General features: G+C 44.3%; 1 protein-coding gene across 2 annotated transcripts; it reads right to left on the reverse strand.

Moving 5' to 3' along the window:
• Window positions 1-254: 254 nt before the first annotated feature.
• On the reverse strand, window positions 255-14,597 carry RO60 (Ro60, Y RNA binding protein). Of its 2 annotated transcripts, none has more exons than XM_066379907.1 (9): window positions 14,450-14,597; window positions 10,082-10,679; window positions 8,502-8,722; window positions 7,816-7,962; window positions 6,490-6,627; window positions 3,910-4,026; window positions 2,117-2,230; window positions 1,708-1,854; window positions 255-586 (listed from the first exon to the last, which is right to left on the reverse strand). In XM_066379907.1, exons 2-9 carry the CDS (start codon window positions 10,659-10,661, stop codon window positions 434-436), a joined length of 1,617 nt encoding a protein of 538 aa, XP_066236004.1. In that variant the 5' UTR covers window positions 10,662-10,679; window positions 14,450-14,597; the 3' UTR covers window positions 255-433. The 2 variants fall into 2 exon arrangements, with proteins under 2 accessions (XP_066236004.1, XP_066236005.1); XM_066379908.1 differs by lacking the exon at window positions 14,450-14,597 and adding an exon at window positions 13,845-14,381.
• Window positions 14,598-14,779: the final 182 nt, after the last annotated feature.

Raw genomic sequence — 14,779 nt, forward strand, 5'->3', positions numbered from 1 at the left:
ACGGACATAGCAAAGCTGTCCTTTCCCAATGAAAACATCTAAGAAAACCTGACGCACTTTTCAAGTGACATGATATGGAACTATCAATACTTACAAATTTGGCTCTTCTTTTAAATACAAATGTGATCATTTACCAAAGCAAAACTATTTTACAGTGTTTACTAATAAGAAGTTCTCTATTAAAGGGAGCTACAGGGTATTCTAAAGCTATTTCCCAGGAGCTAGTTTAGCAGACAGAAAGAACTTTGGGCTTATCTTATTTTTCTTTCCTTCCTGTTTTTTTTTTGGTAAGGTGAACTTTCCATGATACACACGCTGTGCCCTCACATCATCAGCTTTCACTGGGTAAGAGTAGCTGGGAAGTCGCTGCGTATTTTTAGGTGCTCGCTGACGGCAACGGACCGCTTGGATCACGCTGATGCATATGGTTAATTTAAATCACATCTAGAGTGAAATTTCGAATCACATCCAGAGCTCCTGTGTCAAAGCCACACATGTCCAGCATGCCTCTGTCATCTGGGTCTGCAATGGTAAAGCCATTGGATGTCATTCCACAAACAATCAGTTTAGCTGGTATGTCCATTTTCTGTAGGTAAAGATCAAAATACATATTAAAAAAATGGTATGAAAGCAAAAGCAAGTCACCTCCAAAATTAAAACACTTTAGTATCACTGCTTTTCATTACAAAGTTTTTTTTTTAAGATTTTTTTATTTATTCATTAGAGAGGAGAGAGAGAGAGAGAGAGAGAGAGAAGGGGGGAGGAGCAGGAAGCATCAACTCCCATATGTGCCTTGACCAGGCAAGCCCAGGGTTTCGAACCGGCAACCTCAGTGTTTCCAGGTTGACGCTTTATCCACTGCGCCACCACAGGTCAGGCCTTTTTTTTTTTTTTTTTTTTAAACAGAGACAGAGAGAGAGTCAGAGAGGGATAGACAGACAGGAATGGAGAGATGAGAAGCATCAATCATCAGTTTTTCATTGTGACACTTTAGTTGTTCATTGATTGCTTTCTCATATGCCTTGACCGCGGACCTTCAGCAGACTGAGTAACCCCTTGCTCGAGCCAGCAACCTTGGGTCCAAGCTGGTGAGATTTGCTCAAACCAGATGAGCCCGCGCTCAAGCTGGCGACCTGTGGGTCTCGAACCTGGGTCCTCTGCATCCCAGTCCAACGCCCTATCCACTGCGCCACCGCCTGGTCAGGCAACAGCCAATACTTTTTAATATTTTTTTATTGGTTTTAGAAAGGGAGGGAGGGAGAGAGAGTGAGACAGACAGACAGGAACATTGATCTGTATGTGCCCCAAGTGGAGATGGAACCAGCAACCTCTGCGCTTCAGGATGATGCTTCCACCAACCGAGCAGTGTGGTCACGGCTGGCTGGCTGCTTATTTATTTTAGAGAAAGATGGGGGCCAGAGGGAGAGAGGAGAAACACTGATTTGTTTTTCTACTTATTTATGCATTCACTGGTTAATTTCTGTATGTGCCCTGACCAGGGATCAACCTGGCAACCTTGGCATTTTGTGGCATTTTGAGATGACCCTCTAACTAACTGAGCCACCTGGCTAGGGCCACCAATACGCTTGCTTCAAGTACTGCAGAGTCCAGTACTGGTGTTGTATTCCTTCAGTATCTTCTTTTTGGAAAAACATAGTGAAGATGGAGAACTGAGTCTCATCTGGGGTGAGAGCAGAGTTTCTTTACCTTCCGATACTGCCTCAGTGCGACAGCTGGGTGGACACTCCCCGTGAAGGTCTCATTGTCGGTGAAGACGATGAAGACGTCGGCTGCTGTGTTTGTCTTCTGAGCCCAGAGCATGGGAAGAGAGCAATCAGTTCCACCTGCTGGGATCTAATGCAGAGCAAACAATAAAAATGAAAAACACAGTTTCTATAATATGTCAGAAACAAAACATCTAAAAGTACTACTTTTTACATTATCTTTTTGTTTAAAGCTAATACATAGGCCTTCCCAAAGTTTGTACACACATTTTTTATTTTATGCTCATGAGAAAATTGAGATGAAACTATTTCTCACAAACTTAATATCAGGCATGACATCAATAACACACTTATACAATAAACATTAAGTAAACTTAAAAACATCGTTTTACCTGATTCATAGCCATTAAAACCTGCTGTAAAGTCATATCTGCAGTTACTGGACATGGGACCATTTCATGTGAAAAAGCAACTACGTAAGAATCTTTTTCTGTTCGTGTGACAACCTGAAAAATTCAATGGTAGTGACTGTCAGAAGTTTTGGGAAAAATAAATGCAGTATTTTCAAGTTCAAAAAACTTCACCTTGAAAGGAGACACACTATGATGTTTATTTCACATTTAGTTGTGAAATTAAAATTTCTATTCTGACTATTCTTTGGATATGCTTTTCCAGTATACCTATAATACTGTCTATACCTAAGTATGTAAGTATAACCAAGTATATATGTACAATAACTTAAAACTTGGCTAATTTTTTTTTTTTTTTTGTATTTTTCTGAAGCTGGAAACGGGGAGAGACAGTCAGACAGACTCCTGCATGCGCCCGACTGGGATCCACCCGGCACGCCCACCAGGGGGCGATGCTCTGCCCCTCCGGGGCGTCGCTCTGCTGGGACCAGAGCCACTCTAGCGCCTGGGGCAGAGGCCAAAGAGCCATCCCCAGCGCCCGGGCCATCTTTGCTCCAATGGAGCCTTGGCTGCGGGAGGGGAAGAGAGAGACAGAGAGGAAGGAGGGGGGTTGGGGGGTGGAGAAGCAAATGGGCGCTTCTCCTATGTGCCCTGGCTGGGAATCGAACCCGGGTCCCCCGCACGCCTGGCCGACGCTCTACCGCTGAGCCAACCGGCCAGGGCCAAAACTTGGCTAATTTTTAATCATCATTATTATTTACAAGTTGAATTTAACAGGGTGACATTGACCAATCAACGAGTACGTAGATTTCAGGTGAACATCTCCGTAACATTTGAACTGTTGATTGCGTTGTACACCCCTCACCCAGTCAGATCATTTTCTCTCACTGTCTACTGGCCCTCTTTACTCCCCACCCCTGTAACTACTTCACTTTTATCCATGTCCACGAGTCTCAGTTTTAATTTTTATTTATTTATTTATTTATTTATTTATTTTTTTATTCATTTTAGAGAGGAGAGGGAGAGACAGAGGGAGAGAGAGAGAAGAGAGACAGAGAGAGAGAAGGGGGGGAGGAGCTGGAAGCATCAACTCCCATATGTGCCTTGACCAGGCAAGCCCAGAGTTTCGAACCAGCGACCTCAGCATTTCCAGGTCGATGCTTTATCCACTGCGCCACCACAGGTCAGGCCACGAGTCTCAGTTTTATATCCCACCTCTGGGGGATATATATTTGTCCCAATTTTAAATTTTTTTTTTTTTTTTTTGACAGAGAGAGGGAGAGATAGGGACAGACAGACAGGAAAGGAGAGAGATGAGAAGAATCAATTCTTTGTTGCAGCACCTTTGTTATTCACTGATTGCTTTCTCATATGTGCCTTGACCAGGGGGCTCCAGTAGAGTGAGTGACTCCTTGCTCAAGCCAGCGACCTTAGGCATCAATTCAGCAACCATGGGGTCATGTCTATGATTGTACGCTAAAGCCAGCGACCCCGTGCTCAGGCTAGTGAACCCATGCTCAATCTAGTGACCTCAGGGTTTCAAACCTGGGTCCTCCGCATCCCAGTCTGATGCTCTATCAACTGTGCCACCACCTGGTCAGGCTTAAATTATTTTTTGATATGAAATGACATTTACATAAAACAAAAACGTGTCAAATAACCAAACTGACAAAACCAAGTAAAAACCAAATTCCTGATCATTCTGGGTTGAGGGCGCTGCCCCAGCCAGCACTCCCCTGGGCTGTGGAGCCTGCCAGCGGCTGCAAAAGCCTCACCATGCACATGGTGGCGGCGACGGTGCTGGCGTTGAGGATGCTGCCCAGCACTCTCTGGTTCATAGAAGCACTGACGTCAACAGCCAGCAGGAAACGCTTCCCAGTCGGCTCGACTGTCTAAAAACAAAATAACTATTAAAATCAACCACAGAAATTTCAAGCAGAGTATATTTCTAACTTATCCTGACATTTGAAAAAAACATACTGACTTATCCTGCATTTGAAAAATTCTCAAATAAAAGGCCAAATTTTTTTTTTAAATTTTTTATTTATTCATTTTTTTAGAGAGGAGAGGGAGAGACAGAGAGAGAGGAGAGACAGAGAGAGAAGGGGGGAGGAGCTGGAAGCATCAACTCCCATATGTGCCTTGACCAGGCAAGCCCAGGGTTTCGAACCGGCAACCTCAGCATTTCCAGGTTGATGCTTTATCCACTGCGCCACCACAGGTCAGGCAAAAGGCCTAATTTTTGAGTGACCCATTAATTGAGAAGTGTTTAAAGAGCTGTCATAGTGCCAGGTGGGTACCGGAAATATCGGGGAAGACTTTGTTAAGCACATGACTGTCTAACCACTATGCTGTACACCTTAAACTAATACAAATACTGAGTGTACACTGTAATTAAAAACATTTTTTTTTTGTATTTTTCTGAAGCTGGAAACGGGGAGAGACAGTCAGACAGACTCCCGCATGCGCCCGACCGGGATCCACCCGGCACGCCCACCAGGGGCAACGCTCTGCCCACCAGGGGGCGATGCTCTGCCCCTCCGGGGCGTCGCTCTGTTGCGACCAGAGCCACTCTAGCGCCTGGGGCAGAGGCCAAGGAGCCATCCCCAGCGCCCGGGCCATCTTTGCTCCAATGGAGCCTCAGCTGCGGGAAGGGAAGAGAGAGACAGAGAGGAAGGAGAGGGGGAGGGGTGGAGAAGCAGATGGGCGCTTCTCCTGTGTGCCCTGACCAGAAATCGAACCCGGGACTTCTGCACGCCAGGCCGACGCTCTACCACTGAGCCAACCGGCCAGGGCCTAAAAACATTTTTAAGTGCTTAGTTTTTGCGAGAGGTAAAACAAAGGAAATAAGATAGCCTACTTAATAATTTCATTTAAAGAAGTTACCTTCTTTCTGTTTTTAAAGTTTTCCTCATGAGGTAAACTAGGAATTTCTATCAAGAAAATTTTTTTTGGTGGTATAAATACTGTAACATAAAATTGGATTTGTAATCATTAATTGTATGGTTCAGTGGCATGAAGGTACATTTATAACGTCATATAACCGCTTCCTACTATCTCTAGAACTTAATGCCTTCCAATGATAAACATGGACTGTCTTCCACCTTATGCCTGAATTTCCACTCAGCAGTGTTTTGTAGTTTCCAGTGTATGAGCCTTGTGTGTCCACAATTAAATTTACCCTAATTCTTTTATCCTTTTTATGTTATTGTAAATGGAAATGTTTTAACTTGGCTTTTGAATTGTTCAGGGCTAACATATAGAAACACTACTGACTTTTGCCTGTTGACTTTATATCCTGCAATTTAGCTGAATTTGTTAGCTCTAGTAGTTTCTTATGGGTTCTCTGAGATTTTAAGATTATGTCATCCAAGAAGAGATAATCTTTCTTTCCAATTTAGCTGCATTTATACTGACTAACTTTTAGTATTTTCAGTATTTTGCAAAATTGAAGTGGCACTGTGGGTGTTTTATCTTGTTTCTGTTCTTAGGGGAAAAGATTTCATCTTATACCATTGAGTACAACGAGAGTTGTACATTTAATATACAACCTTTATCATGTTGAGGAAGGTCTCTTCTATTCCTAGTTTATTCAATGCATCTTTTTTTATTATGAAAGGGTACTGAATTATCAAATGCTTTTTCTGCATCAACTGAGATGACATGTGGTCATCCCTTATTTCATTAATGTGATTACATTCATTGATATTTATATACTGAACCATCCTTCTTGCTGAGGATAAATCTCACTTGTATAATCCCTATAATTTGCTGCTGAATCTGGGTGCTAGTGTGATGTTGAACAGCAAGAAAATTTTATTGTTTATTTTTCTTTTTTTTAATTTATTCATTTTAGAGAGGAGAGAGAGAGAGAATGGGGTGGGGTAGGGGAGAAGCAGGAAGCATCAACTCCCATATGTGCCTTGACCAGACAAGTGCAGGGTTTTGAACCGGCGACCTCAGCATTCCAGGTTATCCACTGCGCCACCACAGGTCAGGCAAGAAAATTTTAAAACCCTAATTTTTAACTTATGGCTCTGAAGTAGGATTTCCATTCCTAAAATCACTTCCTATCAAGACATTAAGATACACTACTGAGCAACAGGAAAGACAGGACAAAGGACCAACTCAAAGGACTCTACGGTAACGCAAAATTTTAAGTTTGGTAATTTAAAACTTTACTCATAAACTTACAATGTTAATTATACACCCACTTTCACATGAACTAAGGGAAAACAAATGAGTATCTAAGCAAAAATAGTTAAACTATTAATACTTTAAAATGTGTTTTTACAGAAGATACCATGTCCTACCTAACTAGGTCATTTGTTTTAAAACAAAAATAAAACCATCACCTTAAATGTTTTGTAAAAAGCAGTATCCAAAGCTTTCAAAATTTCTTCATCAGGACGCCACTTCAGTTTTCCTCTGAGTCCGTGACCTGTTTTATAAGTTTCTAATGCAACTAAAACATGAAATGGATGTATACGAGCCTAAAAATAAGACAAAGACCGAAAGTAAATGCAATACTCGCATAAAAAATAATAATTATGTGCCTTAGACATTTGTTATTGTAACTAATGTACTTCATAAAGAAAAGAAAAATGAGGCCAGTCATCTTAGACTTCAGTGTCACAATGCAATCTGGTATGATATGTCTCAGAACACCTAAAACACATGCTGATGGCATTTCCAAAATTTAGGAGCCAACTTTTTTTTTTCCTTTAACTAGTACAGATTTTATTTTTCAAATCGAGCTTTCTATTCTTTTCTTTTTTTGAGAGAGAGATGACAAGCATCAACTCATACAGTGTGTCTGTAAAGTCATGGTGCACTTTTGACTGGCCACAGGAAAGCAACAAAAGATGATAGAAGTATGAAATCTGCACCAAATGAAAGGAAAAACCTCCCAGTTTCTGTAGAATGATGTGGCAGCATGTGCGCATGCACAGATGATGGCGTAACACCGTGTATACAGCGGAGCAGCCCACGGCCATGCCAGTCGAGATGTGGATGGTATAGAGGAAAGTTGTTTGTTCTGTGGCTCGTTAAATTCGAATCCGTGACCAAAGTGCAACATGAATATCGGCGTGTTTATAACGAAGCGCCACCACATAGGAATAACATTACTCGGTGGAATAAGCAGTTGAAGGAAACCCGCAGTTTGGTGGAGAAATCCCGTTCTGGTAGGCTATGAGTCAGTGACTAGTCTGTAGAGGCTATACGGGATAGCTACCTAAGGAGCCCTAAAAAATCTGTGTGTGAGCCCACATCGAACTGAACAGGTATGAAACTGGGAGTTTTCCTTTTATTTGGTGCAGATTTCACATTTCTATAGTCTTTTGTTGCTTTCCTGTGACCGGTCAAAAGTACACCATGACTTTACGGACACTCTGTAGTTGCGTCACTTTTAGTGTTCATTGATTGCTTCTCATAATGTATCTTCACTGGGAATGGGGGGCTCCAGCTGAGCCAGTGATCCCCTGCTCAAGCCAGCAACCATAAGATCATGTTGATGATCCCACGCTCAAGCTGATGAAGCCGCACTCAAGTTGGTGACCTTGGGGATTCAAACCTGGGTCCTCAGTATCCCAAGTTGACACTCTATACAATGCACCACTACTTGTCAGGCCAGGAGCCGACTTTTTCATTCAGTAGTAACTAGTAAAGGTAATGCTTACCTTTTTTAATAGTTTATCATTGCACAGTTTTTCACATACTAAAGATACTTCTGAATTCCCTGGTTCAAGCACGGAATTAGCAGTCATCTTTCCTAGATTTCTCAGTAATGCAGTAAGAGGCATTTCTTGTAACAATGCCTTCCACACCTGTTGTAATAACACAGGCAGAATGTGACTCAATATAATGTAACTCTATCAATAATAATATCAAACTTAATATATTCTCTAAGGCTTTCTTTTGGGGTTGAGAATTTTACAAGTAAAAATTTGTACTAATTGGTCAAAAGTTTATCAAATTAATTTTTTCATTTACTGAATGCCAACTGTACCTAGGCAGTGTTAGATGTTTGGTTTTTTTTTTTTAAAAGGTTTTATTTATTGATGAGAGAGAGAGAGAGAGAGAAGGGGGGAGGAGCAAGAAGCATCAACTCCCATATGTGCCTTGACTAGGCAAGCCCGGGGTTTCAAACTGGCGACCTCAGCATTCCAGGTCAGTCAACACTTTATCCAGTGTACCACCACAGGTCCAGCCAGATGTTTTAAGTAAACATTAACTTCAAGAAACATTTAAAATTTTTCTTATAAAGAATTAATGACTATGTCGCTACCCAAAGTTCATCTGTTGCATACACATCCCAAAGGACTCGTCCCTGCCATGTGCTGCTGACACACAGCGGCTCACTCACCTCCCTGGACTTCAGGTGGTTTGTCAGCAGGTGCTCCCGAACCAGCCTGTGCTCCTCTATCAGGTGAATGACCTCTAGCTCATCTCTTGTGCGCTTAACCTTTTCCACAGCCTCCAGGTACCTCAGTAACTTCTCGTTCTCCGTGGACAGTGCCTTCTCTTTATACAGCTCCTGGACCTCCTTCCAGCCCTTGGTAATGTATTTGGTCACAATGGCAAGTCCTTTAACAAAATAAAAGATTGGATCTTACCTTGCATTAAATTAAACTAAATGTTTCATGTGATCATTTCTCCTATTCCGTTTTCCCAACTAAAAACATGTCATTTGACAGGCTGATTTTTGAGGAGGTTCGTACTTTAAATTTTTTTAAATTTTATTTTAGAGGAGAGGGGGAGAGAGAGGGAGAGGGAGAGAGAGAGAAACAGGAACACTGATCTATTCCTGTATGTGCCCTGACTGAGGAATCCAACCGGCAACCTCTGCACGTTGGGACGATGCTCTAACTAAATAAGCTATCTGGCCAGGGCTAAATTATTCCTGACCAAAAGTTTTTCTTAGTTCTTTCTAAGGAGTAAATAATTACTGTAGATCCAACTAACTACTCAATTGCTGAGACGAAATCCTGAATTGTTAAAGGTCAGCACTATTTCAGGCAGGGAAGAATGAAAGGGGGCTATGGAGCCTGGCCATCTGCTCCCTACTGGATAGAAACTGCTTCGCTTACAACAACTGTCACATATCCAAGCCACCTTTTTTTTTTTTTTTTTTACACAGAGACAGTCAGAGAGAGGGACAGACAGGAACAGAGAGAGATTAGAAGCATCAATCATTATTATTATTTTTTAAAAGTTTTTATTTTATTTTATTTATTCATTTTAGAGAGGAGAGAGAAAGAGACAGGGGGGAGGAGCTGGAAGCATCAACTCCCATATGTGCCTTGACCAGGCAAGCCTAGGGTTTCGAACCGGCGACCTCAGCATTTCCAGGTCGACGCTTTATCCACTGCGCCACCACAGGTCAGGCAATCATTATTTTTCGTTGTGGCACTTTAGTTGTTCATTGCTTTCTCATATGTGCTTTCACCGGGGGGCTACAGCAGTCGGAGTAACCCCTTGCTCAAGCCAGTGACCTTTGGGTCCAAGCTGGTGAACTTTTTGCTCAAACCAGATGAGCCCAAGCTCACGCTGGTTACCTCAGGGTCTCGAACCTGGGTCCTCTCCAAATCTCAGTTTGACGCTCTATCCACTGTGCCACCGCCTGGTCAGGCCCAAGCCACTTTCTTAGTCCACAATCATCTGGATGAGCCTTTCAGTCAGCACCATGACATTTGAAGATGGAGAATATTAACCTGTAAATCTGATTCTTGATTATTAATGTCTGGATTGCCTGTGGTAGGTGTTTAATTCCAGGTTGGCATCAAATATATTTAAATTAATCATTGTGTTTTGTTGAGAATGAAAGGCTATTTCCAAAAAATACTATGCAACTGTTTTATGTCAAATAAATTTATTATTTATTGGTTATTTGCGTTCCCTCCTGACCCCCTCCCACCACCGCCCCACTAAAGATGTGATGCTTACCTTCACTGGAGGGTTTAAGATGTGACAATCTTAAAAGATCTTTGTGAGACCAGCCATTTCTTTGTTTGTACTTCGTAACTGCCAGAGCAAGGGCCATGCCGCCTTTCCCATTGTACCAGTCTGCCACAGCCTTCCGGAGGGCACGCCCCCACATGCCACACTTCATGCTTTCCTTCAGATCCTTCTTAAACTGGATGAAAGTAAAGAGGTGTGTTGGAATGCGACAAACCTCAGCAACAGCTTTAAATGCTGCTTGCTTGGTGCTTATGTCAGAACACTGGGAGCAAATGGCCAGTGCAAAGAGCATGGGCTCCTGCTTCGCGGTTCTGCCCTCCTGGCTGAATGACTTGATCTCCTGGATCACTTCACACCCTCTGCCATCTTCAATCAGCCTAATCAATGCTTCGGCATTTTCGAGGCCCAACTTCTGCTCTTTGATATAGTAAGTCCCACCTTCAGAGCCAAAACATAAGAACCGGTGTAGGCGATTCAAGTCAGTGACTTGCCACACGTAGCCGTCTTGAGAGTTGGCTATCTGCTTCTCATTCAGTGGTTGCATTTGGTTTACTGAGTCCTCCATTTTTGTCTTTTAGAAAACCTATCAAGAAGCACAATGTTACTTGGTAGAGTGACAGTGAAATTATGAAGAGGGAAATATTTATTAATTTAGGCTTATAAAAACCTGCCATGAAATCTTTTGATTTAAAAATACATTTTAAGCTCAGTAAGTGGTGGTATGATAGTCAGAGGCAACAACTAAGAAGCCCCACTTTTGAGGTGCAGTTTGTTACTTCAGAGGCTCAGCAGGGGGTCTGGAGGCCCAGAGAATGAAAGGGGTAGGGGAGGCAGTTACAGTCGCTGACCCTAATTCTTCAAGACCCTTTATTTCCTGAGTAACACAGTAAACATTTAAAACAATTTAAACCACTTTTTAAAATATATTGATTTTAGAAAGAGAGGAAATCAATTTGTTATTCTATTTACTTATGCATTCAATGGTTGATTCTTGTATGTGCCCTGAACGGATTGAACCCCCAACCTTGGCATATGGGGACAATGGTCTACCAAATGAGCTACCCCTAACCAGCCAGGGCCTTGGTAGACATTTTTGGTTGCATAACCATCTATTCCGTCCCTACACCCAACCCTTCACTTAATCTGCTCCTGGCAGTGATGTCCTTCAGGAGAAGCTAGGCCAGGCATGGCCAACGTACGGCCCACGTAATGAGTTTATGCAGCCCGCGATTAAATATTTAATATTCTCCGCTACATTAAAATCTCAGCTACTCAGAAGTGGGAGCGTCTCTGACTATTGGAAATAGAGATATTTAAAGGAAACAGTGATATGCGGAAAAGAATTCCGCGTGTGACTAATCTAGGGTTAACTTCCAATAATTGGTCAAATGCATTCGCGATACTTCTTTATTTTTTTTTAATTTAAAAAAATTTTTTTTTATGTGCCTTGACCGTGGGCCTTCAGCAGACCGAGTAACCCCTTGTTTGAGCCAGCGACGTTGGGCTCAACCAGATGAGTCCTCGCTCAAGCTGGCGACCTCGGGGTCTCGAACCTGGGTCTTCCGCATCCCAGTCTGACGCTCTATCCACTGCGCCACTGCCTGGTCAGGCGATACTTCTTTATTTTAAAAAAAAATTCCATTATGAAGATTTACAACTTTTGTACTTGTCTGTACTCGATATGAACTGTTTGAAGTTTAGCGGCGATGTAAACCCCACATTCTTTTTTTAAAATTTTTAAATTTTCCTGATGTTGGAAACGGGGAGGCAGTAAGATAGACTGCCCCATGCACCTGACTGGGATCCACCCAGCATGCTCACCAGGGGCGATGCTCTGCCCATCTGGGGCATTGCTCTGTTGCAACCAGAGCCATTCTAGTGCCTGAGGCAGAAGCCATGGAGTCATCCTCAGTGCCCTGGCCAAGTTTGCTCCAATGGAGCCTTGGCTGCGGGAGGGGAAGAGAGAGACAGAGAGGAAGAAGAGGGGGAGGGGTGGAGAAGCAAATGGCCGCTTCTCCTGTGTGCCCTGGCTGGGAATCGAACCCGGGACTCCTGCACGCCATGCCGACACTCTACTACTGAACCAACCGGCCAGGGCCGAAACCCACATTCTTTTAGGCGGAGTTTGCCAGTGCGCACCAAAGGTCAAACAACTGGTTATTTTTGTGGTCAAGTGTGCTGAATCAAATGGCATTGTAGCATAGACAATAGCTGCAGTTGATAACTGAAAACGTGTCCAGGCTGTTTGTAAAACGAAATAATTGTTTTATTTGTGATATAACCCCTTCAAGCTCATTCTATTAATTAAATTTTGTTTTGATTGATTGCAATAGTTTGGATATTTATATGGTAATTATATTTTAATTAAAAATATTTTTATTAAAATATTGTATATTAAAATTTTTTCACTCACATTTACTCATAAACAAATTACATAATAAAATTTTGTGTACTTAAACGAATTATTTTTGTATTTAACATTTTTTAATTTTAATATTTCATCTGGCCTGTGAAAAATGTTTTCTTTCTAATCTGGCCCGGGGGCAAAAACTGTTGGCCACGCCTGGGCTAGGTTGTTCTCCAGCCCCTCAACTGCTCTGAGGCTGCGGTTCTCACACTCCGCGCATTAACACTAGTTCAAGTGCGAGTTAAACCACAGACTGATAGACCTCAACCACCACTCCTAGAATTCCTGTCTTTATTCAGTCCCGGGTGAGGCCTAAGCATTCCTACTCATCACAGGCTTGCAGGTAATGCTCTCAATTCTCCTGCCAGGTGACTGGTACAGACATTAGGAGTGAACCACAATCTGGCCAGTCTGACGTGGTAAGTCTGCTGGGAATACTCCAGAGACTTTCTTCACTCTTAAAAGGGGGCTTGGGATTTTAAAAAAGGAATGTTTCCCCCTTAAGGTGTCATTTGCAAGTGATGCCTGGAGTGGTATCAGCTACCTTGAGCCATGGAGGAGCCAATTAAAGAGAACACCCTAATTTATAACAGACAAAAATGAAAGGAACCTGGGTCCTTGGTATCATTGGGCTACCTGGAACTGCCCACTTACAGGTTTCCTAACATATTACAAATACATTCTCACTTACGCCATCCTTATTTAAACCATTTATGTGTTTTCTGTTACCCGCAGTTGAGAGCATCCTGATTAACATCCTATCAGTTGTGTCAGCTTTAACTAACCACACTTGCTTCTTTCCATTTTCTCTAAAGCTACTAGAACCAGCTCCCAGGTGACCATACCCCCTTTTACCCTCCCAACAACACAACCAAAGCCCCCCACTATGTCATTGGTGCCCCAATACTCTCACTACCGGGCAACTGCTTATCTTATCCAGGGGCCTCCTGTCACCTGCCTGTTCCAACGTAGTGCCGGGGGCTTCACCCCTTGGCACCCAAAGACTTCATGGTAACACAATCAACAGAAAGGATTTCACCCACTTACAGTACTATTAATACATTACTTCGACGGGTTCCTACATTTCTTATTAAATGTACATATATCTGCATTCATTCCAAAGTCTCTCGATCGCTTGTTATTTGAAAATGCTAACTTTCGGCGCTGGCCAGTTGGCTCAGTGGACAGAGGCAATGGGCCCAGCGTATGGACCTCTGGGTTCAATCCCAGGTCAGGGCATATACAAGAACCAACCAATGAGTGCAAGAGTAAGTGGAACAACGGATGTTTCCCTCTCTCTCTCTCTCTCAAAGCGTCAATAAATAAAAACTAGACTCTCACATCTCAGACTTCCATCTTAACACGAGCATTCTGCAAGGGCCAGTGGAGTGACGGCGATTTCGTGACAACGGCCATGTTGGCCTTAGCACATCACCGCATCTCGGAACTAGGACAGCTGCTTTCAGATGGACAAGAAACGTCTCTGGACCTCCTTCCCCTCGGAGTCAGCCCCTCCTCAGGTCCATCATCCCCCTGGACACCGGGCACATCTTCCTTCACCCCGCACCCCGGCCTTCCCTCCGGGATGAAGTTGCCCGTCTTCCCGCAAAGATCCTACTTGCGGGACCCAGGCCGGGGCGATGCCTCCCGGCAGAGGCCGCGGGGAAGCGGGGGAGGGTGCGGGGCAGGACGGAGGCGGGACCTCTGGACGCCGGCCTGCGCTCGGACGACCCGCCGGAGCAGGGGTGTCCCTCCTCAAAGCGGTGCGGGTCCGCTCCGCGGCCCGGACGGGGCGGGGCCAGCGACAACGTCGGTCAAGCAACGTGCGTGCTCGGCCTCGACCGCGGGGTCGCGCAGCGCGGGACCTGCAGGCCGGCCGTGGCCCGTGCGCCCCGGGGCCGCTCAGAACGCACAAAGGCCCTGCCGGCCTCCCCCGGGGTCCTCACCTGTGCTCGGCGGCCGGCCTTTCGACCCTCAGCGGACCCCGGGACAGCCCCGCGCAACACGGGGAAACAACCAGACGCAACAACCTGACGAGCGGCGAAAGCGCCGACTCCACGCCGCCGCCGGGACCTCCAGGTTCCGCTCCCGGAAGGAGCCCCGCCCATCTCGTCTGGCCCGCCCTCGCTCCCGATTGGCCGTGGTCCCGGATGTGGCCTCCTGCGGCGCCTTGGAGCCCCGCCCTTTCCCTGGCCCCGCCCCCTGGATTGGTCCCGCCCCTTCCGAATCTGTTACGGGTCCCGCCTGGCCCGGGGTGATTTTCTCCGGCTCCAGGC

The sequence above is a fragment of the Saccopteryx leptura genome, chromosome 1, assembly GCF_036850995.1.
Source record: "Saccopteryx leptura isolate mSacLep1 chromosome 1, mSacLep1_pri_phased_curated, whole genome shotgun sequence".
NCBI classification, from domain to species: Eukaryota; Metazoa; Chordata; class Mammalia; order Chiroptera; family Emballonuridae; genus Saccopteryx; species Saccopteryx leptura.